Source organism: Chaetodon trifascialis, chromosome 20, assembly GCF_039877785.1.
Source record: "Chaetodon trifascialis isolate fChaTrf1 chromosome 20, fChaTrf1.hap1, whole genome shotgun sequence".
NCBI lineage: Eukaryota > Metazoa > Chordata > Actinopteri > Chaetodontiformes > Chaetodontidae > Chaetodon > Chaetodon trifascialis.
In genome coordinates, this window is record NC_092075.1 from 6,898,637 (window position 1) to 6,924,621 (window position 25,985).

At 42.6% G+C, this 25,985-nt stretch overlaps 1 protein-coding gene across 1 annotated transcript in view; it reads right to left on the reverse strand.

Annotated features, from left to right (window-relative positions):
- Positions 1-25,985, reverse strand: part of ptpn13 (protein tyrosine phosphatase non-receptor type 13) — a 46,420-nt gene that overhangs the window by 7,042 nt on the left and 13,393 nt on the right. Inside the window, exons 7-30 of the mRNA XM_070988431.1 lie at positions 23,155-23,772; positions 16,074-16,166; positions 13,662-13,761; positions 12,640-12,856; positions 11,438-11,512; positions 11,162-11,333; positions 10,719-10,869; positions 10,490-10,628; positions 10,085-10,237; positions 9,533-9,715; positions 9,263-9,425; positions 7,337-7,766; positions 6,451-6,548; positions 5,420-5,473; positions 4,769-4,858; positions 4,485-4,592; positions 4,213-4,344; positions 3,596-4,104; positions 3,019-3,150; positions 1,723-1,816; positions 1,512-1,597; positions 1,247-1,415; positions 296-510; positions 75-173 (exon numbers count right to left, since the gene is read on the reverse strand). Of these exons, the coding sequence (XP_070844532.1) occupies positions 75-173; positions 296-510; positions 1,247-1,415; positions 1,512-1,597; positions 1,723-1,816; positions 3,019-3,150; positions 3,596-4,104; positions 4,213-4,344; positions 4,485-4,592; positions 4,769-4,858; positions 5,420-5,473; positions 6,451-6,548; positions 7,337-7,766; positions 9,263-9,425; positions 9,533-9,715; positions 10,085-10,237; positions 10,490-10,628; positions 10,719-10,869; positions 11,162-11,333; positions 11,438-11,512; positions 12,640-12,856; positions 13,662-13,761; positions 16,074-16,166; positions 23,155-23,772 (4,280 nt within the window). The remainder of the gene's footprint in view (positions 1-74; positions 174-295; positions 511-1,246; positions 1,416-1,511; positions 1,598-1,722; positions 1,817-3,018; positions 3,151-3,595; positions 4,105-4,212; positions 4,345-4,484; positions 4,593-4,768; positions 4,859-5,419; positions 5,474-6,450; positions 6,549-7,336; positions 7,767-9,262; positions 9,426-9,532; positions 9,716-10,084; positions 10,238-10,489; positions 10,629-10,718; positions 10,870-11,161; positions 11,334-11,437; positions 11,513-12,639; positions 12,857-13,661; positions 13,762-16,073; positions 16,167-23,154; positions 23,773-25,985) is intronic.

Consider the following 25,985-nt stretch of genomic DNA (forward strand, 5'->3'; position numbering starts at 1 on the left):
GGGAAGAAATAAGTCAAAAGTAAGCTCCCGACAATTATTGGTATTTGACCACACAGCAGTAAGGGAAGACTCACCAAAGCTGAATTGTCCATTTCAGGAAGAATCCCATGTTCAGGTCGACAGAGGAGCAAAGTCACCTCCTGTCCTGTTCCTCGCAAAGCTGAGATCACCTCCTATGTGAACGAACAGGAGCAAACACAGACACACAATTTAAAAGAGCTTTAGCTTTCAAATAACATTCTTTTCCAACTTGATTTCCAGCTGTGAGCACAGGAAGGACAGATATCCCGCTTACATGTTGCGAGAGTCCTTTGAGGGGGGTTTGATTGACCCGCATGATGACATCACCCACTTTGATGCGGCTGCTCTCTGCAGCAGGTTGGCCAGGAAACAGCTTTTTAACCCGCACCATGCTGGAGCCGTGGGGCTCGTCGGGGATGCTCTCCTCTCGACTAAAACTGAAACCCAGTCCCGACGTGTTCTTCAACAGGCACACCTCAAACACGTTATCTGTGGGGACACGGACATGCAGAGCACGCTCAGTCTCTAAGACAATGTCTGCTGGGGAAGGCTTAAGTTTCCCTGATCCTGCATGGAGTAAGAGATTACAGACGGTGGATGGATTAATAAATGGTGGGAGAGACAAAGTAATTTCAGATGAAATACAAGTCCATGGTGGATTACAAATGGTACAATCATATGTAACTATCCAGAAAGGCGGATCAGCACCTGTCTGAGCTCAAGCCAGACTGTGATGTCAGAATAGGGAAAATAATCAGTACATCATCTTCTGAGTGAGTTGCTGAAACTCAACATATAACCATAGTCACGTAATCTGTAGTAGCTATGGCTACTCAATAGCCTATATCTAATATACTACTTGTCTACTGCGGCAAACTGCAGCTCCCTTACAAGAGCGGGGATTTCTGTGGATTGCTTAGTTTCAATGAGGCTTACCAAATAAATGATTAGATTTGGAATGGGTTTGTTTCCTGTGCGGCCCTTCATCATATACTGGGTCTCTAAATTTGCACACAGAGATCATAATTTTGAGAACTCCTGGTTTAGGGTGTCTGGAAAAACTGTTGCACACACCTGAAAACAGGTGCACAGCCAAGGGAGAGGATTAACTGGCACATGTAGGTGTACTAGAGTGTGTTACTTTTAAGTTTTGATCATTTAAACCCAAAGACGTATCATCACACTGATTGAGAATCCTTCACTGTGTGGCTTGTTGTGGCCTCACCAGGTGTAACAAAGCTGTACTCCGGTTTCACTTTGACCTCCTGTGGCTGCTCTTTGCTCTTGGTCTGGTCTCGCTCGCTGGCAGCACATGGTGGAGTGCACTGAGGTGTGAGGGGAGCATGGATGCTGTCTGCAGGCGGATGACCCTTCTCCAGCAACAAGTGCACTGTCTGAGGGAGCAACAGATTCACTTAGTGTTAGTGGCCAGCTGGGTAGTGATTTAAGAGCTTGTCAGCAGGGTTCTCGTGGTAAACGTCATCCCTCACCTGCCCAGTGTCTCTGAGAGCCTCCACTGCCTGCTGATGAGTGGCTCCCTCCAGACTTTTTCCATTGACGGCCACCACACGATCACCTGAGCAATGGACAGACAGAGCAGTTGAGACACAGAAAGAGTGGAAACAGATGGAGACGAACACTTTAATCTAATGCAGTTCTGTTTTATGTGATTACTTGTAACATCAGTGTTTGGGCTGCTACCTTTATGTATCCTTCCATCGAGCTCAGCAGCTCCTTTTGGTATGATGGCTTTGACGTAGATGCCTCCATGTCGAACAGTTGTGTTCACTCCCCCCTGACAAACAAACACACCTCTTAGTCTCATCAGCCAGAGAGAAAATAGCTCATTATGTATTCTGAATGGGGGTTGATGGTGGGTGCGGATGGGTTTTTTTTAATTATTATTTTCAGTATAATTGTTAGATGATAAATGCTGTCTTTACCTTGGGTTCAGAAAGGTGTTTGTACATTAGCTATTATTAGAAATAAAATACCAACCAAAGTTCTGCCTGAAACCAAATTCAGCAGAAAGAAATGAAGTGTTTTGATATTTTCAGCACTTTTCTTTCCCCGTCTCCCACTCGCTCTGATTATTCCCTGTTAGACTTAACGGCTTAATTTTAAAGAGAGTACTTAATTTCTTCTTTCTTCAGCAGTTCATCCTTTCAACAGCTTTGTAATGACATTATTTTTTCAAAAACGTCACTATCTGCAAAGCACAGTCACAGATGACGTGAACTGTAATGCTAATGCCATTTCACTTTATGAACAGCCAATATGGTTCTACCCCAGTAACGTCCTTTATACTTAAATCAAGCTTTGGTTGAATTTTCAAATAATTTAGACAAAGCATTTATCATATGACAATTATGAATTAGTCGAAAATGAACAAAATCTCCAATGTGGTTAAATTTGAATAATTAGTGATGTGGTGAATTTCTATTCAGTATCCATTTCACTATGATGGTCGTGATCGTGGGTTTATTGTAAAGATGAATTTCATGGCTATTTCATTGTTTGTATTACTAATACAACACAACACTGAAGTCAGATATTATTCTGAACACAAATATTTGCCAACAACCCTGGCCTGAACACAGGCAGTCAAGTGATCTGTTATTGTGGAGTAAATTAATCCATGTTAATCAATACAGGGTTCAAAATCCCTCAGAGAGAAAGTATATTAGTGGCACTGCAGTGAGTCACTCTAGAGTCATCAGCAAACATGTAGGAAACCATAAGAAAGCTCACTAACTAGTCCTGTTTAAACTGTGAGGGTATTCAAGAGCTCGTGTGGATTCATTTAAAAAAATCCTTCACGATTAAAAAAAGACAGCATGCAAAAAGAATTTGGAGGACAATTTTCCCACAAGAGCTTGCAGACAACAGACAACATTCAGCGTTAAGAAAGCAAACCAAACCGAGGAACACATAAACCCAAACGGACAACAGTGACAAGATGAGGGGGAGAGGGGGCAAAACAAAGAGGCTGAAAACCTTGCCGAACAGTACCGTGACACTTATGCCCAGGCTGCTGTCTTTTTTGGACAGCTCAACGTCAAATAGTTCTCCTGGACGGAGACTATTGACCCCTGGGGCATTACCATTTAAACTTTCCATGATGTATTCCTGCAAACAGAGAACAGGTTATTAAGTTGAATTATCACAAGCTGGAACATGCAGAAAGAAAAACGGGATGACGGTGAGGAAGCTGAAGTCGGCAGTGTGGAGAAGAAAATGAGCAGATATTACATTCAAGGGAGGCCATGCAGTGTACGGGCAACAAACGGCCTCGCATTGACATTGTAAATGCAATGACAGGCAAACGTTATATACAACAGGCAGTTAGTTATGCCAAGCATCTGAGAGGTAGTGTGTAATGCTTGTTTTTGGAAAAAACATTCTTATCCTGTTATATCTATGTAAGGTTTATCTTTGTTCCACCAGGATAAAACAAAAACCTTTTGCGAGTTTTTATTCATAGATCTCCTGAGGAGACAACTAGTGTGTAGGATGATGGATAAAAGCAAAGATGGCATTTACAACAATTCATTCACAAACACAAAGGCTGCACCTTTTTGACTTTGAGTTTCTCTTGACTACTGGAATAAGTCTCCTCATCCATGTCTGAATCCCCCCAGTCAGAATGCTCGGAAACCTTGGGAGCTTCTAACACTTTAGCTTTCCTCGTTTTGGGTGGCAGAGCCGGTGGCGTAGGATCCACACCCGCGTTCGGTTCTGGTCTATGATGTTGGGCAATGGGTGCAGCTGTGGCAGCAGCTGTGGCAGCAGCTGTGGCAGCAGCAGTGGCTCTTTCTAGGCACTGCAGAACTCCATTAGCAGGGGGTTGGCTGATTTTAGCGACGCCGCTTGGCCTGGAGTCCTGAGAACTGAGGCTGGTGTGCTGATGGACTGGGGAGGAGGTGGATGACAGTGTGCCACCACTGTGGAGAGGAGAGCTGGGGCTTCCTGTTCCCACCTGCTCCTCCGATGAGGTATCAAAGTCTGGTTCTCGTCTCTGGCCAGAGTCAAGTGCCTTCAATACAGACTTGACTTGGTAGGGAACAAAACCTGGAGAAGATTCTGTCAAAACAAGGAAGAACAGTCATGTCAGTCTGCAAGTGTTGAAATAGGAAAAAATACTGGTGTGTAATGTACACACAGCAACAACAATCATATCCATGCTTTTACCTTTGTAAAGCCTCTCTTTGGGCTGTGACACCACCAGAGCAACATCATCAGGAGCATTTTGGAGGATATCTATTGTGGTGGCATGAGAGAGCCCTTGCAGGTTCACGTCATTCACTGAGATCAGCCGGTCACCTGCATTGACATTACAGCTGTTACACACATGGAAGATGACCAGCTGTGGCAAGACATGCTAACCATTATCACCGCAGATGACAAAAAATATCATAATCCACCCCTAAAGGACGAAAGAGTGTAGCAAAACACTGGTCTACCAGGTTTGAGGCAGCCATTAACATCAGCAGGACCCCCAGGAGTGATGGAGCTAATGATGGTGCCAAGGTCCATACGGCCAGAGTTCTCCCCTCCTACGACCTGGAACCCTAGAGAACAAACACATGCACAGACATAAACACATAAATATATACGCTCATTCAGGGGAACACAAATGCCTTATATGCAATTTATAATACTTGTCAACTATGACAGCTGAGAAGTGGCAGCAGAGACTGTGAAAAATGAGTCGTTATTTCTGGAAAATGCATGTATACACCCTTACCCAGGCCATATTTCACATCTTTCTTCAGGTGTACAGTTGTGATTTCTCTCTCTGGAAACGGTAAGGCACTGAGCTTTTTCTTCAGTGAGTCTGTGCAGCACAAGGACACATGATATTTGATTTTATGTACTGTAGAGACATGGTGTTTTGTCGTTTCTGACATATTTCATGCGGTAATTTTGGAACATAATTTCACAGGGGATATACAGCCACTCTGAGAGCATTAGTATATCAACACCGAAACTACTAATCAGTCCAGGCAGGCATACGGTGCTGCTGAGGGGCCCCTACTTTAGCACTGTTGGCTAATGGGCCTGAAAAGACGGGTTAAGCTAGGATGAAAGGGAAGGTCATGAGTTCAGTGCCAAGCATGAAGCTATTAAATGGTGGGACTGGGGCCAGTCCTACAGGCAGGCAGCACTGAGAGGACAGAGACTCAATTCTGCATTATATAATTGTGATTTAGAACACAGAATTTTTTTGGTTTGTATATCCGGACTTGGCTGTGCCACGGCCAGCATATGGTTCAACAGATTGAAGAGCAGGATTAGGAACGTTACAAAATGAGTGATGGCAGAAAGCAGTCTGATGTTTCCTGCATTTTGACGTTACGCTGTGCACAACGCATGGAAATCTGTTGTCTATGCTTACCATTCACAGAGGCTGGGGTTGAAGGTGGTGCAGAGGAACTGTGCATGCTGACACCTAGGAACACAACACAAGAGGTCAGCTTTGTACATTATACTGTACAGAATAATGAATAGTTTTGTCTGCCTCTCTGCTAAATTATAGGCAATAATGTAGGAAAATGTTTCTAGAGACATACTGTCATCAGTTAATTATCAGCACATGCAGAAGCCCCTTACATAATCAGATCATTTTATGTGAACACTAGCAAGTGAAGTAAACAAGATTTTCTACACATGAATGTTTAAAATAGAGCATAATGTTGTGCATTCAAAATCTATGCTGAAAGAGGCAAACTATGAAAAGAAGAACAATTAAAAAGGACAACACAATCTCATCTTTCGTTTGAAGGAAATCAGATTAAATATGTACATTTTCTGATCTTTAATATCAATAATGAGCACTCAAGTCAGGAACTGACACAAAGAATTACGAGTAGCGTGACCTGAAACTTAAACTAAAGGGATTTAACTTCTAGGATTTTCATAAAAGCTATTTTAAGATAACTACGCCAAATGTTGCCCTCGTGGGAACTCCACTTCAGGTAACATGATACCAAATATGTAAAGTATTGACTGTAAGATGTACCACCTGTTTTTCCTACTTACTGTTACTTGCCGCAGTGTAATTCTCTTGTTTCAGATCTCACTGCTTGCTTTCAGAACATTACATGTTCTGTACACGTCATCATAATTACTTGCTTTCCTGATGTTCAAAAGAAAGCCGTTTATCTTTCAACATCACTGTTGATTATGAGCCTGCTTAAAAACTCTCAACACGTGCAGGTAAAATTGCTGAGGCCTAAATAAGGCAAGTAGCATTTGACTTTTGAAGTCTTTCCTTAAAATAAAGAGAACTGAAGCTGCAGGCAACAGCTACCTTAACTGCAGATGAAATATATGAAATATTCTGTGGATTTATATGAGCAGAGATGTACATTTTCCACTGGTGCTGCGCTTCATCAGAGCTGCATCATCCTTCACAGGTCAGCTTACCTAATACATATGCTTGGCCAGCGTCCTCTATGGAAGAAGTGTCTGATTCTTTTTTGGACCGGGTGAAACTCCACGCTGGGCTGCTGTAGGTCAATGATCTGAGAAGGAGAAGTGGAGAAGATTTAGGCAGAGAAGACAACTTTCCTCAGTGAGGAAAGGAATGAAGAAGAAGCAGAATGGGAAAAAACAAAACACACACGCACACACACACACACACACACACACACACACACACACACACACACACACACACACACACACACACACACACACACACACACACACACACACACACACACACAGAATCTGACTTTATTTAAATTCACACGTTGTCCGTAAAGCTCACACCAGAGGGAGCAACCGGCACAAAAACAGGTATGTTACAAATTAAAATAGGAACACACACACACACACACACACACTGGTTGATCTCACATAAACACAAACATAGACACAAAGACGCATGTGCGTAACCCGCACACACACGTGCACATGCACACACACCCAGAGGGTTAATTAGAGGCTGGAGGTAGCTCTCTGTGTCTCTGTGGTGTTGGGCAGAGCTTTAGTCCCAGTAACAAGTCCTCAGTTAGTAACCTTGGTCTGTCCTACGTAAGCTTGGAGACTCTGAAGAATTCACAGAGGCCCAACTAATAAACACAAGCTCCCACTTCCTTAACTGAGCTTGAATAAGACTTTAAAGGACTAATTAAAGGAGTGAAAATGCATAAAACATTCAAGTTCCTGCAAAGTTTCATGGATGGTAAAGTGATGAAGTATCTGTCTGCATTTACAACACCCATTACTTCTATTGAGAACTATTTCTCTCTCACAAATGAGTGTATAAATCTGGCTTTCGGGTAACATTTCAATTCCTTCAACTCACTTGTCCTGTTGGTGTGAGAGGGAGTCTGTGTCTGAGCTGGCTCGCTGGTGTTGTTGGAAATGAGAGGCCACTTGGCTGGGTGGTGCCTGACTCAGTCTGCTGTACGACGGGCCACTGTATGACTCCGCCACTCGGTGCTCTGGAGACTCTGGCATCTGTCCTAGGTTGTGGTGGGAGCGGCTCATTATTCGCGGATTGGAAAGGATCGTGGAGGCCACTGGATTGAAACCTGGAAATTGAAGCTCATCCTGGACCAATACTGGGCCAGACGGTGCCTTGTTGAGGGCCACTTCTGAGTAGGAGATCCTCTTCAGGTGGTCTGGGTTGGAGCGTGTTGATAAGCTGGGGGCCAGGCTGCCTGAGCTCACTGTCCTCCCCACTGAGTCCCTAGGGTCAAGGGAGTACTGCAAACTGCTCAAGGGGCAGTTTTCTGCTTACCAGAAAAGACATGCAAAACAAAAAATTACTGGACAGTCAAACATTCTTGTTTATTTATATAACAAAAGTAATATAGCAGGGAAATTCCAAAGAGCTAAAGTGTTGAGTTGTGTTGTTAACAGCTCTCAGCAGAAGTAATTAATGTCTAGACAGAACAAGCAGGTACTGTCCTGCACCGTTTTTTTCCTGTAGATATCCATCTTAATCATCATAGCTAATGGTCTGGCCAGTCCTCTTGGCAGTCATCAGCTTAGTTGTGACTTTATGTCAACAACCTGGAGGGGCGTGATGGAGATAAAGTTGTTCTGTTGTCCAGCCAAGTGAAACAAATCACGCCAAGCAAGGCACCGTGTTTAAGATAAATCAACACATCAAGTACGCCCACACAAGGTTGACTGACACATTACATAATTGGAACAGTGCAGAAATAAGATTTGTTCACTGACAGATTGGACAATGGACATGATGACTGACAAAGAATTGGAAAAGATTGTATTATATTCTGTTGAAAGTAGCGGAGCACATTCAGGTATAATGAATACTGATTCCAAGAAGTTGGGACACTGTAAAATGAGACTGAATATCAGGATATGTTCATGCTTTTTGACATAAACTCATCTAAAAACATGACAAAGACAATATATTTCATGTTTTACCTCATCAACTTTAAACAAGTTGGGACAGGAACAGCTGAAGACTGGGAAACATTCCACAGGTAGATGAGATAAGATAATTCTTTATTAATCCCACAGTGGGGAAATTTGTTGTGTTACAACGGCAAAAAAAGCCTCACCATCTCCTACTGTGGCCACTAAAAAGGCTGAAAATGTTTAAGGCGCTCTCTAAAACCAATGTTTGCTTGGTGTGTTCCATAGAAACATGGCAGTATCACATGGCGGACTCCCTGGGAGAGGACCCCCACTCTCTGCAGATATAAAGAGCTCATTCAAAGGAGATGAAAGCGATTCTTTACTTTAACGTGATTACACACTAACAAAAACATATTCACGATTATATTTCATTTCCATTATATTCCGCTGGTGGCTGCAGCAGGGAAGACTTGATGACTGTATAAATGAGATTACTGCATGGGCTCGGCAACACTTTGCAAAACCGCTGTCAGTAAACAGTTCATTTTCAAATGACTGCATTCTGTTTTTAATTACATTATACAGTGTCCAACCCGTATGTGAATTCAGCACTTTTTACAATGTGGTATTTAAAAACATTATTTTGGCAAAAAAGAAAAAATGGAAATGAGTGGGCGTCAGCTGTTATCTGGAGAGGTTATGTGGGATGGCTGACACATGCAGCTGTGGCTGGAAACAGTGTAGTTAGTGCTGACATCATCAGGAGGTTTCTGTGATGGGTCACTTTTGTTTGCCTTACTCTAAGCTAAAATATGTGGCCAAAACACATCTGTGTGAGTCCGAGGCTGTATTGTATGAACTCCCCTCACGTATGTGTGGGTGCTCACGTCCCTCCTACCTAGGTCTTGAAGCTCCTGGTTGTTTTGGCGGGCCTTCATCTGCAGGTGGAACTTGTGCTGATCAGAGCAGAGCTGTAGCAGATACTGACAGGTCTTGTTGCTGTCTGTCTGAAACAGGTGCTTAATCCCATCTGATGTGTTCTGAAGGCAAATCTTCTTTTTCTTCAGGATGAAATGAACATTTAAGTGAACGTGAGACCCAACTGGGTTAAGCAAGAGTGACAGCTGCATTTGATAAATCAATTTCTGATAAAGACTCGAGTACTTACTGTAAAGGAAATCTTTTTTGTCTCCCTCCAGGGGAACCTTAGCACCGGGGTACGATTTCCGTTAAGGACCTCAAAGATGAGCACCCCCTTGGAGAAGACACCCAGCATGATGCCCGTCTGGGACCTCTTCTCAGGAAGCACCCGATGAAAATGGACACCGTACTCTGTCAGTCTCTGGCTCACCTTTAAGACAACCACGATGGACACTGTTAAATTCTCAAAACTACAGAGTGCTGAGATGGAAGGAAGGGACGTGAATGTGTTCTGAAACAGATTAAAATCGCGTGCTTGAGCTTTTCATGCAGACAAGAGATCTTTCATTGGGTCAGTGATCCAATCAGTGTGCTGTTTTTTTAATCTGATTGCATGTGATATGATAATATTATTAAATTTGATTCAGTGGCATGAAAAAAATCAGGCTAAAACTCAGCTTCCTTTGTTTATAGTTGACACTACAATATTTTTTTTTTCTGTCAAACAAACTCAAATCTATTACTTCTTCGTGTTTAATATCTTGGTCCATCTGTCTGAAACCATGAATCCTTTGCTGACCTTGAGGAACTCGTACTCTGCCTCAGAGTCAGATGCTCCATAGTAGTTGGTGTGAAGTTTCAGCAGCTCCTCCTTGATGATTGTCTGGTTCACCTTATCCAGGACCGACACCGGCAGGTAATGCTCCAGCCTGAAATAAGTCTTCCCATGGAGCTGAGGCACACAAATTAACAGCACCATTTTTAATATCAACTTTTATCTAACGAGGCCAACGTTCAACTTATTTAATTTTTGTTTCTAGAAAGTTTTACAAGAGAAGTCTTTACCTCACTTTCTACTTCAAATGCGTACACTTAACAATACCTTCTAATTTATGAAACAATGAAAACTATCACATCATCAAATGAATTGCAAACTTAGACTTACAAAATACAGACTCACAAATGTATTAAAGTGATTTGGTACCTCAGTTTGGTAGTCACCAAATTCAGCCTGCAGCGCCAGTGAAGCAAGGATCATGGCATTTTCTGTGTCACAGCGCATCCTCTCCTCCAAGATATCCTTCCTCAGCTGTAGGTAGTACTGATGTTTGGTCATAGCGTGCCTATTATACACAGAAAAATACAGACATTTTTCATTTTTTCTTAATTGATTATGCCAACACAGGTTCTCACCTACAATAATATACACTTACTGTATGAGGTTGACGTCATCAAGGAAGAATTTGATGCGTAAGAAAAGATTAAAAGGCAAATCGGTTTTCTTCTTTTTAGGATCCTCCTTCCATCCCTCTGGGGCCACTTTGGACAGTTTGGCATCAGGATCAACGAAGAAAAACTCATTATCTGTTTGTATGATTTTCAGGGGGGAGGGTGAGAGGTGTCAGAGGGAGAAGGAAGTAATCAGTAATGTCTGCCTGCAGCACTGTGGGTTTTGCATCTTTAATGAGACATCAGGTGTAGAAAAAGAATTTACATGAAAACACTATTAACCTCTGTGCCAAAAACCTCATCAGACCCCATGTAATATGTTTGACATGTGATCTCATAGTTTAATGCTTTGCATGTGAGAAATTATCCACAGACACAGAGACACACAACTCAAACCACAGACACGCACGCGAGCAGCATACAGTACCTTTGAGGTATGCTAGGCCGAAGAGATGGTGCTCCACAATCCCGATGTGGGCAACCACCATATCAAGAACATCTTTACACACCGCCTTGATGTCACAGCTCAGCTCCAGCTTTTGGCCATTCAGCAGCACCACGCCGACCTTCCTCTGCACTTCCTCCACCTTACCACGTTTCTTGTGGGTAGAGGGGAAAAAAAGGATGGGAGTTATAAATGGGACATGAGGCAGTTTCTGTGATAACACCATGGATACATTAGATGATAAATTTACACCCTCACCATTATTGAAGAGGGAACAGATAAGGCAACACACGGCTCACTGGCCATCTTCACGAACTCAGGCCCATGGAAGTTCTGCCGTTGGGGTAAAGATAAAATGTAATTGTCAGAGAGAGAAAGTTTATTTTACCAAAATGTTAAAAAGGGTCATTTTAAACCTCCTTTTCAAATATTTTTTTGGTATTACGACAACTAATTGTGTTTAAAATGTAATTGCTTGTTGTAAGGGACGAATGAAAGAATGAATTTATCTGACGATTAAAAACACATAACTATGCACTGCAGTCTTTATGATACAAAAACATCTGTGATACACATGCATGACCAACTCTGGAAACATTTACAACACTTCAAACCTGTTTTAATAGCTTCTCTGATCATGAGAACTTAATGACAGCCGCTCATGTGACGCTTTCTTACTTTTGCACACTCACTTCCGTGTTGGTTTTATGCTGCAATCAAGCCTCACCAGAAGTGGAGGAGCAAGATTCCTTTGCTTCAGCTCAAGGGTTTTATTTTACTGACTGGAAACCCCCACATCCGAAATTAGTCAATTCAAAATCTACCATGAACACGCTACAGCCAATATGTCTCTCCTTAGTAAGTGTAATTAAGGTAACAGGAATATAACTGATATACAGTTCTGAGGTTTACTGCCGACATCAGCAGATTTGTTGCTATGTTTTTCCGCTTGTGTTAACACATTTTCACAATTTGTGATAGTACGTGGGATAAATCAGACCATAACCAAAAAAAATTCCACATCCCACAACCCCACATACTCACAATTATCATTGGGGGGCCGACATGAATTATGTTTTCCAGTCAGAATTTTTATCTACAGAACAAGGAGTGAGTGCAGCATCAACAAACTAGTTGCCAATGAGCTCATGCGAGTTCAATTTGTACATCCATCATCAAATATTGCAATATAAACAGTGGGACCTTGAGGGAGGGAGTTCCCATTGGAGTGAGGGTGTTGAAATGATGTATTAACCAATTTCTGGAGTTGGCTGTGCCGTGTGTGTGTTTTTATACATGGTCTACAGCTCTATAGTGATAAAAGAAGTTTTGCACGTAAGCAAATGGTTTGTAATTAGACCCCAAATAACTGAAATCATCCCCAAAGTTGACATGATCATAAACACGGATCATCATTTAAAGCGTATCCTTCAGTCTGTTATGTCGTGCAGAGCAAAAACCTTGGGTTTGCGAAGTGCTAAAGCAGACGTGTAGAGGGGGTCTCGAAGGTCGAGCATGGAAGTGCGAGATGGAACCAGGGGGTCATCTGTGGGGTACATATTGGCCCTGGACAGCCTGCTGGCCAGATGGGCCTGGAGCCGCTCCACCTCCTCCTCCTGCTTCTGGAGGAGCAGCTCTGCTCCAATCAGACCTTCATCAGCTGCCCCCTCATACTGCCTGCAGGGGAAGAGAAGAGTTTGTGTCAGAACAGTCTGTTACTGTCGAACAGCTGAGTGGAAACAGGGCTGTTGTTCAACGTTGATGCCTTGAGAGTTTTGTCTTTTATTTCCTAACTTTCTTTTTTGCTTCTTCCATAAAATAACTACTTAAAAGTAGAAACATGTGGCTAATACGTCAGACATGTGCTTACACCAAATACTAGCGGATACATTTTCTTGTAGCATCAGAGGAAAACAAGAGCTCTGCAGTTGCACAGATTGTTAGCAGGCATAGCAGCAGCAGGCAGGTCTCTGTAATGCCAGAGATTAGAGAGACAGAGATCGCTGAATGTGGATGTCACATTGGATGACCTCACTAGCGAAGCATGGGGCTGACCCTGCTGCGCCACACCAGCTGTGTGTGGCCCAGTGGACTGAACAGCGCTTCCCTGTTCTGTAGAGGGTTTGTTGTGCAGGCACCAATTCCTCAGGGGAACAAAGGAGTAAACACATACAAACACACTCCATACACACTCCTATGCAGTCGGGCGGGTGGTGAAATACAAGCAATAATATTTCCCACAGCTCTTGAGTTCTGGGTTCTGTGATTCAACAATTTGTAAAAATAAACCTGGCTTGGAAATGAGTTCATCCTGAGTTCATGGAGTGACAAAATGCAGGTGGAGATTGCTTGAGGATGAGAGTAGCTGCAGTAGGGTTTGGCCCTAAAATAACATCACCATATTTCAGGGTATATCTGCTATAATGACATCCTTGATGATATGACACAGATTGCAGAGTAAAATCATATGTGTGTCTTTTACCTGAGCCTGTGTGTGTTGTGACTTGTCAGCGACAGGGCATCGTGTTCAGAGGAAAGTGCCAGCTGGGAGCCAAACCTCCTCACCTCACCTGGCTTCTTAGCTGGGAGAGACACGGGAGTATTAGCTGCACACATATACTCACTCACTCACTCACTCACACACAAAGGAGTAAATTTGTTTTCAAATGGACACAATCAAATCAAACACACCTCTACAGATGCAGACACCCACACTGTGGTGCAAGAGTACCTGCATGAACATGTGTTGAAGGAGGTGGAGGAGTTATAGAATAGTCAAATCAGGTTAAACCAGCACCACAGGAACTGTCTTGTCCTGAGTTCAAACAAAAGACCACCGACGCATTGTACCAACAGTATGTGTCAGACCGCGCTAAATTATAGTGGGTCAAGTACTGCTTCATCACAAGGTGCAAACACCTGAAGCTCAGTATCAGCAAAACCAATGAGCTTGTGATGGACTACAATGCTTCAAGTATGGATGTTGCAGAGAAGTAACAAATTCTAAAACTTGAAAGCTTCACACACACGCACGCACGCACGCACACGCACACGCACACGCACACGCACACGCACACGCACACACACACACACATATATATAATACACACATATATAAAACATCATCACTTTATCATTGAATGCTATGAGACATTTGTGTGAAATTTGTCATACTTAGTGCAAAAATTCTTGAGTTACAGTCAAAAATGTGTTTTGTGTGGTCTTGGTAACCACTGACCACCAAAATCTAATCAGCTCATCCTTGAGTGCAAGGGAAATTTTGTGGCAAATTTGCTGAAATTCCCTTAAGGCGTTCTTGAGATATCGTGTTCATGAGAATGGGATGGATGGACTAGTTAGGTACAGTACGTTCATACAGACAACCTGAAAAAATAATTCCTCCGGGCACAGCTGTCGCCAGTGTGTAGGCATAATAAAACTGCTGCTGTTTCCAGTAGTACTGTATGTCTAAACTCTTCACAGCTTCCTAAACTCAGCGCAACGTGTGGATACAGTGTTAAATCGAGTCAGCGTGGAGGGTCATATTAAACAAATTTTTTGACCTTTGCTAACTCTGTCTCCGACTACAAAGTTAAATTGAGAATAAATGAACCTTAATTATGGAGTCACTTGTCTGAAATGTTCTAAAAACAAAAGCACATCTGAGCCCACACTGCATGTAAAACTGTGTATAGTAGCTAATACATTTTGATATATGTAAATGTGTGTAAGCCTAAATGTGCGAGTTGTTTTTATGTTTATACTTTCTCTAATCATGTGCAACATCTCTAAACCTGTACCGGACTATAATGGTAACCAGTGAATCCATATTCACAACTCACACATCAGAGGTTTGGGCTACGTCTATGTCTGTTTGTCTGAGTTTTGCTCTATACTGAAGCCACTGTTTTGTTCATCACTGGAGGTCAGTCTACTTCCCATGCTATTACGATATTTAACTTCTTTGTTTATTGCACAATTTCATTTTGCATAAAGAGAGAAGGTACGTTACCTTGTGCAATCATACATAGTGAAATACATGACCTAATTCCATCAGCAGCACGAAGTTAGTGAGTAATGACAGCTGACGTGGCAGTTACCTGGAAACAACAAAAGGACCTTTCCTTATAGAGAGCGGTGTACCTCACCGTTTTTACCCTTCAATGTCAAGCCTGTGAGGTTTGGCAGTAAGACAGCAGGGAATCTAGCTTTGAGCAGGACAGACCACAGACAGCGGAGACAAGGAATAATTGACATGCCGGTCATTTTCAATCCAAGGCTTTGTGGCCCAGACCACTGCTGGTTTCCTTGTTAAATGGTTCACTGATTCACCGTTCCAGGTGCACATCAGTCCTCGATTAGATGGCTAAAGTGAAAACTAGCCAGGCTATCTTAAGGAACAGGACTGAGAACCATGCGGCCCCAAAGGGTCTGATTAGTTGAGCCAACTGTAATGGGCATGTTATAACTGGACTGGCAGAGTGAAAGCTGGGGTGAGTCATTCTGGAGAAAGATTGTTGATATCGCTACCTCTCCTCCTTCACTTTGTTTGTCTCCCATGTACAGAGCCAGGGCTGTGCACAAAAACTGATTTTTTCAGCACACGCACAGATTGGACAGCCAGTGAACTGTGAGGAGACATTTGCTGAATCTGAACTGCAGCTGATAGCAACAACCTTTCTCCAGAATGACTTGCCCCACCTTTAAGCCATTTTTTAAAAATGTAGCCTACAGTGCTAGTTCGGTTTAGCATGTTCACTTAACAGAGATGTGTGGAGCATCTGGCACTTTTGCTAAAGGTTTGCACACATACAGACACACACCACACACACAGAGTAGTTTGCCATTTTCCCTCCATGAAGAGAATAAAAATGATGATAAAAAATTCTTTTACCTTGTCTGTATTCTGGATCAGAGGAGGTCACTGAGGGGCTTTCACTGGATGAACTGTAGTCACTGTGGTACCTCTGGTGGGTGTGGACTGGGTCTGAGGGAAGAGAAAGACCATCAGTCCTTCTTTTACAGAGAAAAGAATACAAACCATGCAGTGGCATAAGACTGTGAATGACGTCTGCACAATGATGAAATGGATCAAACGTAAACATCATGCACGAGACAACTTAAAGATGGTTATATGGACTTGTTTGCAGTTTGTGAGGGATGTTACGGTAACGCTGCTTCCTTTTAAATTTCACATGACACAGAACTTCAGGTTGTATCGCTCTAGCAGCAGGTGAGCTGACAAGCTACCGTTTTCCTTTACAGGACTCTCTGTTCATAACCTCAAAGCAGTAGACTGCGGCACACAAAGCAGGTATTAGTCATGCTGTCTGTAAACACACTCAATGAAAGACATATGTAGCTACACTGAAAATCAGCTTCTACACGATTGTATGCAGGCATGCCTCCTGTCTGGTTAGTTTTTTCTTGAGGGTGTAATCTTTTGTCTTGCTTGACTGGGTGAAACACAGCAAGTACAGACCAGCTCAGCACAATTATTTACTTTTCGCTATGCAATGCTTCATGAACTCAAAAATAACTTGAATATCTGTGGCAGGACAGGAAAAAACCATAAACAACACTCAGAACCATCTGAACCCTAACCTGATGTATGTGTTTCTCTTTTTAGTTTGCAGAACTTGAAAGACCTGCTCTTCAGTATCAGCTACATAGCTTGCACAAGTAGCATTCCCTTGTCATTACTCAGGCATCTCAGTAGTTTCACAGTATGTCTTTGTAATTATGTGTGTTTTATGCATGTTTCAGAAGAAAAAAGCATTGTGGGCCAGCACTGCTATAATCTTACTAAAAAGGAGGGACTAGTTAACTTGTCACCCAAAATAGCTTTCCATCTTCCTCTAGTGGTGAGTCATGCAGTGCCATCTGCACTAAAAAGCTACACAGAGGAACAGAAGATGGGTCTCTTCTGCGCAACTGACAGTAACTTACCATGTTAGCTACAACAATTCAAATAGAAATACTAAGATCTTTTACATGCACAGATACCCACACACCTGCACGGTCAGCTGTCATACAATGTCTGCTATGTTGCTATACCGCATGTGCAGTTATAATGTATTTTGGAGTCCTACAGGATGAAGTGGGGAAGATAATGCAGAGAAAAATCCATTTCTGTTACAAGAATGGCCCACCACTATCAAGAGGATTTTCCAAAAAAGGGGCTAACTGTAAACTAATTACAACAGTTTGTGATCTGATTGAAGGTTGACAACAAAAGCAAGATTAACATTCATGAATTTAAGTAATTTCATATGCAACTTATGCTTGTTTATACATATTAAAAGACTCTAAATTACTTGCAATAAGCCATAAAGGAACTGGGGGTGATTTTATTTAAGATTATCCCAATGAATTGCGCATTAAAAGAACATTAACCTCGTGATTCAAATAAATAAATTTAAAAAAAAATTGACAGCTTAAGTCCGGTCAGTCAGAGTGTCTTTGATGTGGCAACTTGTACTTGTACTTGCAGTAAATATCCTGTTATAAATACCCAGTACCCAGCCCAGCTTATACTATAGTTCTGTGGTATTATATTCTATTATGTTACAACAGAAACAAAAAACTAAGAGTGCCGCTTGGGGACAAACTTCTGAGTCGATGGTGTTGAATGTGGTTGTTGGTCTGTCACCAATAACCTGACATTCAAACAGCATATTAAGAGGAATCCCATATAAACCTGGGACTGTGAACTCAAAACACCCACTGTACCTCAAAGCACTGAGGGGAAACACAACCAGAGAGGGTCCCAGCTAATTAGAATGATCAAACAGCGATAGCTTGCTTATGATGTGAGTTTTTCACTGGACGAGAAAGGGAGCAGAGTGGTTGGCCAGAGGGTGACTCAGAGCCTGGCGGTGCTCATGTCCACTGAATGTTACTGTTTATTTCCCAGGAAATATCACAAAACTGATGGAGACAAAGGATATGTTGCATGAATCAGCTGAACTGCTTCCACCTCTAAGGGAGCACAGTTGGTAAGATGCAAGCATGCAAGCATGCACACGCACACACGCACACACGCACACACACACACACACACACACACACACACACACACACACACACACACACACACACACACACACACACACACACACACACACACACACACACACACACACAGAAATTCACTGAAACAAGGAAGGATTTCCGTCATTGTCAGCATGTTTTAGTAGTAATTAATGTGTTTGATGTGAGCAAAGAGACCACTCATGAGACATTCATAGTTTAATGTTCCAACTTACTTCCTCCTCAGCTCTATCATGCCTTTTTCCCAGTTTAGGGAATTACATATACTTGTTGTAAAAACAGTGTTTCCAGGGAACAATTAATGCAACCTGCATTTATGTCCTTACTCCTGCCTCCTCCCTTTATCTTCTCAAGTCACTCCCATGTCCCTGTTTGTTTGTTCCCTCTCCTCGATTCCCTGCAGAACTCACTCTTGTGCATGAGCTTTCTGTGAGTCCACAAACAGCTTCTATGGGTTATGCTCTTTGAGTGCTCAAGCTGAGAGAAGACACAAACTCAGACTCCAGGGTTATTTAAAGCCCAGTGGTCCCAGGGAGAGGAAAAAAAGGAACTCCCTTTAAAGCAGAGGCTAAAATGTTTAATAGCTTACAGTTTCTCCCCCAAGTTAACATGACTCAGAAGAAAAACAGAGTGTAGAAAAAAAGTCCACTAATGGAGAAATGCCAATTCACAAAATTTCTACACTGCTTCTGAACATTTATAGTGCTTGTTTTAGACATTGTGCATAACTTAAAGAGGAAATGAGTAACGCAGTTGAATAAAATGGACCATAAATTAACCTGATGGTCAAAAGCTTTTCATAAAAGCCTTACAAAACACTATAACATTTCCTGTTGCAACCGTCAGAGTCAGTAAACCAAACGGCAATATAATTACATCGTGAGCAGTGTTCTGTATTGTTGTCCAACCTGGACCCGCCCGGGCCCAAAGCCACATGACCTGCTGCCAAGTGCCGGAAAAGTCCAATAATGTTTGGAATTCCCTCATCCGCTAAGCATGACTCCAATTACAGCCTCTAGGTCTGCAAAGAAAGTTTCTACTGATTGAAGCACCTTGGCACCAAACAGGAGGAGGGGGATTGTGGAGGCACTGGGTGAGACATAGGGGACCAGGTATAAACATGCCCATGCACACACAGGCATGCACACACACACACACACACACACACACACACACACACACACACACACACACACACACACACACACACACACACACACACACACACACACACACACACACACACACACACACACACACACACACACACACAGTGTTTAGTTCATGTAATACATATTCAGTTGAACATGATTTGCAAGAGCACACACAGAAAAGGGCAGAGAAACAGTGTGTAACTGGGTGAAACCTGAGAGCATTGACCACTGCTGCGCCATCACTTTCCTGCAGAAAAGAACAGAAAAAAGTAAGAGAAAAAGAAAGAAAAGGAAGTGTATGCCAAGTAACACATCCATGAGGCCCTGCAAATGGTCTGTGCTCAATTAGGTCCCATTCATACTATAGCGAAATAGCTCTGGGATGGAATACAAAAATATTTTGGCTCAGCTTTCATAGTCAACCTCATTTAGGTTTTGTTGGGAGTAAACATTCCTATGCATCAGCATTGTGCCGAACATCAACCATCATTTAATATTAATCAGAAGCTATTGACACAAAAAATACACCAAGATAATTCTCTCAATCTTCTCAGAGAAGACACATACTCACACACTCACACACACACAATGTAATAGGTGGGACGATTGACAGGGTCTACCCACCATTCTAATCTTCTTGTTCTGACAGTCTGCTAGGCAGAGCAGCTCAGCTCGTCTCTTCACATCATCGTATGAAATAAGAAATGCCAAGTGCCTCTGATTACAATCAGAAAAAGGCAAAGGAGAGGGAAGGAAAGGAAGGCTGGACTTGCTGGGGATAAAAAGCCACAGTCGAGGAGAAGAATGCCGTCGGTTGGTGGCTCGGTCAGCATTAAAAATAGCTGCCAGAAAAGCAGGGAGGCTGGAGGTTGGAGAGTAGAGAGAATGGGAAACCAGCGGGAGGAGGAAAGGGAAGACAAGGTAGAAGACAGTGGTTTATTATATGAAACCATTCATCCCTCATGCTCTTCCACTGTCCCAAGATGGCCAGCAGGTCCAAATAGCCACATGTGACTCTACATAAAACTAGCCTGCCCATGGAGGCTTTTCTAAGAATTCAATAAGCTCTGGAGGGAAACTTAAAGCTCTTGTGTTAAACAATTGTGTTGTGTGTGCTTGGTGTAAGCATGCAATAATGTGAACACTGGTTTTTTTGAGTCAGTAAATACCTTGCGTGTATGTGTGCTTATATCTGTGTGTTTACAGTCCTGGTAGAAAAAAAAAAAAATCAGGGACTTGGCTATATAGCATGTGTGACAGTTAGCAGCAGGCTAGAATTAAGATGGCCTGTAATTAGAATCAGCCATTTGGAAACCTTTGCACCAGTGACTCATACATTCTGTCTAAACACCGCTGCACAGCCACCACCAACGATACTTCATTCAAGCCAGCACCCAGCTCCCATCCCACATGGTAGTTACAGATGGACACACAACCTGTAACTAGCCCGGGTGTCTGTCTGCTCACGTCATTCAATCGCTGTCACATTTTCACCTCTCAGATGAGTCCAGCTGATGGCTCCCTGCAACTTTTAGTTCACCCCACACTGCTGTGCCTCTTTTTATAGCCAGATAAATTCATCTTACCACAAAGTCTGACGTTTCCTATATATCTTAATGACACAGTGTGGACTTCAAATGGCTATATTTTACAGAGGATTTTATTCATTGTCTCAGTAGCAGACTACAGCTGGAATTTTCCTGTTTGAAAATGTGTTTAACATCTTTAAACTTTGAAGCTCACTCAATATATGTTCTGACAAAGTACTGGCACCACAGTATACAATATTGCCATATGACCAAGCTCAGATCTGTCACCCATTACCTTCCAATAGTTATGACCAGTAACATTTCAGCTCTCTAGTCTCATATGGGACACCTATTATTTATGTGTGACCAGAATAGTTAATGAAAAAAGATTACAATCAGGTTCAATCAGTGACTCTCACTCACTTCAAACCAGACAGCCATTACATTGAACAGATCAACAAGATGAGAAGTATCAAGATTCATTCATTACACACCTCTTGCTAAAAGACAATCAGTGAAGATTGTTCTTTGTAAATGGTGAATTGTATCAGCAGATGTGTTGCAATGCGTTGTCCAACCTCAGTGTAATGCAATGCAGTGTTTATAGATGTTCTGAATGCCCACACTTGAAGATAGGGTAAAAGGCCATCCATCATAGAGACTGTTTACATCAGGCAATAGCATGCGTCTTGGGTGATCCCATCACAGGTGGACAGCTCTGCAATTACAATGTGGTTCCCCATGTGTCTCGAGCGACCACTTGTGATTGGATCTCACTTCCCCGTTCTATATGCAAATAAACTCTCACATCATCTCCTTTTGTGAAGACCAAATGAGCTGTTGTTTTTAACTGGTGTGGAGGCCAAACAATGGCAACGAACACGCTGGACCAAACAGACAATGACAAACTTACAAAAAGGCAGCATTTCACACAGTCTCTAAAGTATCTCCTAACTCAACAACTCATAAAATTGCGCAACTTCTTACGGGAGTCTTTCAGCATGGGCGACACACCAGCAGTAATCGTAAAACGTGTTTACCATCAATAAAATGTCATCTTTCACACATTTAGTGTAAATGGTGAAATCAGTTAGCTAGCTGCCAAATGTTGGCAGGTAAGACGCACTTGGGGATGTTCGACTCAGGGCTTTGACGCCGGTCCTAATGTCCCAGACAAACGGGAGAAAGTCTGCTTTCATATTACCTGTGTTTATGGACCCTATCTTCCCATGTTTCTGTGTGTTAAGCGGTTAAAGGGGACATCAGTTATTTTAAAGTGCTCCAGTACTGAACAAGAGCACTGCCAGGTGCCGTGAAGGGTGTTTGCACACCCTCAATGGGGGATATTGTGGTGACTAGTTCAATCAAGTCAGTCAAAACAGTGTGTTCACAAACATCTGCTGCTTCTTTTGGCACGTAAAAGAGCCCAAACACATAATTTGCATTACAGTGAACCAAATGGAAATCCGAAAGTGTGTTTCGTGCTTACTTGTGCAGAGAATGTCAGCTGAGTAAGCAGTCCTTCAATGTGGTCAATGACACATTTGTGTACATACTGCTAGAATAATGTGGCCGCATGTATCCCAGACCACCTCTGAATGTGATCTGAGCAACTGGATCTCAATATGTCCTCAATGCATCTTGAGCACATTCACATCTGTACTTAGAGCTGTCCACCTGTGATCACTAAAGATGCATGTTAATGCCAAGTGTAAGCAGGGCCACAGAGAAGAGGGGAGCTGTGATATTGTTTAAATACAGCGACAACAGCACACAACCTCAGAAACTCCAGGAGGGTCTTCATACTGTTGAACCCAATTGTACATGTAAAAAGTGGCAGAAATAATTGTGCAATAAATGAAAAAAGAGCATAGAAGAGAGATCACCTCTGTACACCTGGACAATAACAGAAGTCAATTTCAGAAAGTCATGGACACTGCCTCCCAAATTCAGACATAAGAAAGATGTGGAGGGAGCAGGTTTCCGAAGCTTTTCAAACCTTCCAACAAGCACTTCTGATAGGGCATACTGTCATCTGAAGAGGCAAGTCCTGTGCAAGTAAAACTCCATACCAGTTGGATTTACATATGAGAGGCACGAGACATGTTATGTAAATTTTACAAGGAATTTCTGCAGTCAGCACAGAGGATCAAAACTTAAGAGCACATCTATCTCAGCCTTGGGATTGAAAGCAGCCACTCTTCTTCACTGCACCTTTATGTTAAGAAAGTATACTCACCATCCACTGCTTGTCTTAGCACCTGGAGTTTCCTCTGCTTCTCCTTTATCTTGTCATAGGCGCCAGTGAGGCCTGAGCCTACGGACAGGGCTGAGTGGTGATGAGGCTTCCTACTCTTTAGCCCACCAAACTCAGGGTAGCGAGAATCCCTCTCCCTAGATGCCTGCAAGGGTGATTTGCGCCTGCCAATGGAGTGGGTACTTATGGCACTGCTGCCCCTCCGTGCATCCTCCAAAGCCCCAAAACGTAGTGCCTCTGGGTCAATGCAAGCCAAGTCCACAGAAGAAGCCCAAGTCTTCCTAGCCTGACTACTGTGGAAGGGTAAGGACCTCCGGTCCAGTTCGACGGGCCGGCCCTTTTGCTGGGGATGAAGGGGGTGCAGATAGGGATAGGAGTGCTGGTGATGGAGTGAGGGGGGTTTGGGGTAGAACTCTGTGGGGGATTCGGAGTTGGGGTGATAGTCAGATGGGGAATACTGTAGGGCCGCCCCCTCATCAGCTTTCAACAGGTCCTGGATTGGCAGAGAGCCCATGGATCGACTGAGGCCCCGGTTAAGAGACGTCTGTTCCTGAGTCCTGGCGCGGTAGCGCTCCAGAACCCTGGGGGCGGCACTCCTTCCTGAGAACAGCAGAGAACCAAGGTTTTATTAAACCATAAGCTGAAGCTCACACTGCCAGGACTTAAAGCCTCAAAACACAGAATAACACACCAAAACCTTGAATACCAGTAAAGTGGGAAAATAAACCTGATTGCAAACAGAGAGCATAATATTTTATCTAGCATTCATAGCATAATACAGACCTAAAGCATTCTGATTTGAAAAAATACACTACGCTTCATTATGTACCGTCCAACTTTCATTCATCTCAACCAGCATCAGCATGACACTACAACTAAACACAGCCTGTTGACTGCAGACTACAGACTCTGCCTTGGCCTCAACAGGCTGAGCACCTGCAGTGGACCTCTCATAGCCCCTCTACTGAAAGATTTGATGCAGACAGGCAGCTACAGTAAATGAATAATTGGGAGGGCATATAGTAGATTCTAAGAGACTCCCCAATAAGTCATAATAAGAGATGTACAGTAAAATACATTGCGACTGACTACCTTTACACTGCTTATATAACATGGTTGGAGAATGGGTTAGAACCAGATGCCTCATTACAGAAATGTCTTTCCTTTTTAAATTCAGTATTTTTAAACTGACTCCAAATGAATTTTTCATGGTTATTTGATGGATTAGATGGCATTCAATTAGAATTAGAAGCTGCAATAGGTAGTTTCTGTTCTGCAGCCCTGGGAGTGGAAATGTAGCATCTATCAAAGGAAGATGAAGCAAATTGATTTCTAAAGTTAACCAACGAGGCCTTGACTTCACAGTGATTTCTGCAGACAGTCTGTTTTGTTCAGGAGCTATTTTTCCTCCATTATTTAAAAACGAACAATAGAACACACTGTGCCACAATAACAAACAATTTACAGCCCTGGCATCCAGCGCAATCCATTACTGTGTATTTTCTTAAAATTGAAAAATGAATGTTTCTTTCTTCGACTGTCCACAAATTTTAAGTTGGACTTTCCAGACAAGCTGTATATAAACTCTGCCAGTGACAGCTCTTGTTTTAGAGAGAAAGAGATAAACAGAAGGCAAACATGTGCATGAGCAAGAGCAAAAACAAGAGGAAGAGACGCAGAAATGAGAGAGCAGAGGGAGACGTTAAGTCCTGTAAAAACGCTGCATGTGGTGGTTTAATCTACAAAGCATATGCTTGGTCTTAACAGGGAAACACATCAAAGACAGAGAGGCTGTCCTCCAGGAACTCAGGGAAGCACACAAGGACTAGACTGAGCACAAAAAATTAAAAATAAAAAGTTTTTTTCTGAACATGATGTGCTCTATTTTTCAAAGAAATCAACTATGGACTTTTTAAGCAAACACTGCAGCCATCATACAAACTACAGTGCACTGCGATGAAAAATATCCAACCTAAAAAAGACACAATGACCGAGTTCCCCTTGCAGCAATTAGAACATGGAACCTCTGGCATACAGAAGGGAGAGCTGCTCCTTGAGAAGAAAGACGCTTAAGAACTGAGTAATACTTTTTGCATGTACTTTCCCTAGGGCTGGCTGGTGCTCAACCAGGGAAACAAAGCACTGATACAAACAGCAGACAGGCAGCTTCACTGGTGACTCCAAAATATGCATCTGTAATCAATGCCATGCCGTGCTTACATAATCGGGACGACTGAGCCATGTTTGCTCTCTGCTCTCCCTTCCATGGCCTGGAAAAATGCCGGAGTTCTCTCAGAAACCACTGGGAAGATTTGGTCATATTTTCCTGAATTGAACCCGATTCGAGGTTGCAGTGTTGTTCCTCATCTACTTTAAATTATTTTCCCACAAATTCAGAAAGTGAGGATGTGATGAATAGCTTGACAACCAGGGAAGGCATTTACATCGGAATCTCCCGAAATAAAAGTAGCATAAAAGCAAATAACTTCCAAACAGCATGTCCAAGTACACTCGGTCATAACCTCAGCTTATCATTAGAAAGTGAGAACAGATAATACACTCTTCACAGAACCTACTAATCAAGGACCTGGTGATTTCTCCTCCTTCCAAACTTTGTGCCACTCAAATAAAGAATACACAGAACACAGCAAACTAAACAAAAACAATACGTCTTTCTTAAGACTGATAGAAACCAGGCTCCTTTATCATGAACTGTTGGCAGCTAAGAAATCGGAATCACTGCATAAATAAATAACTCTATCTACACCTCCGAAAAGTTCCTTTGACAACACACCAAGCAAATACAGTTCAAG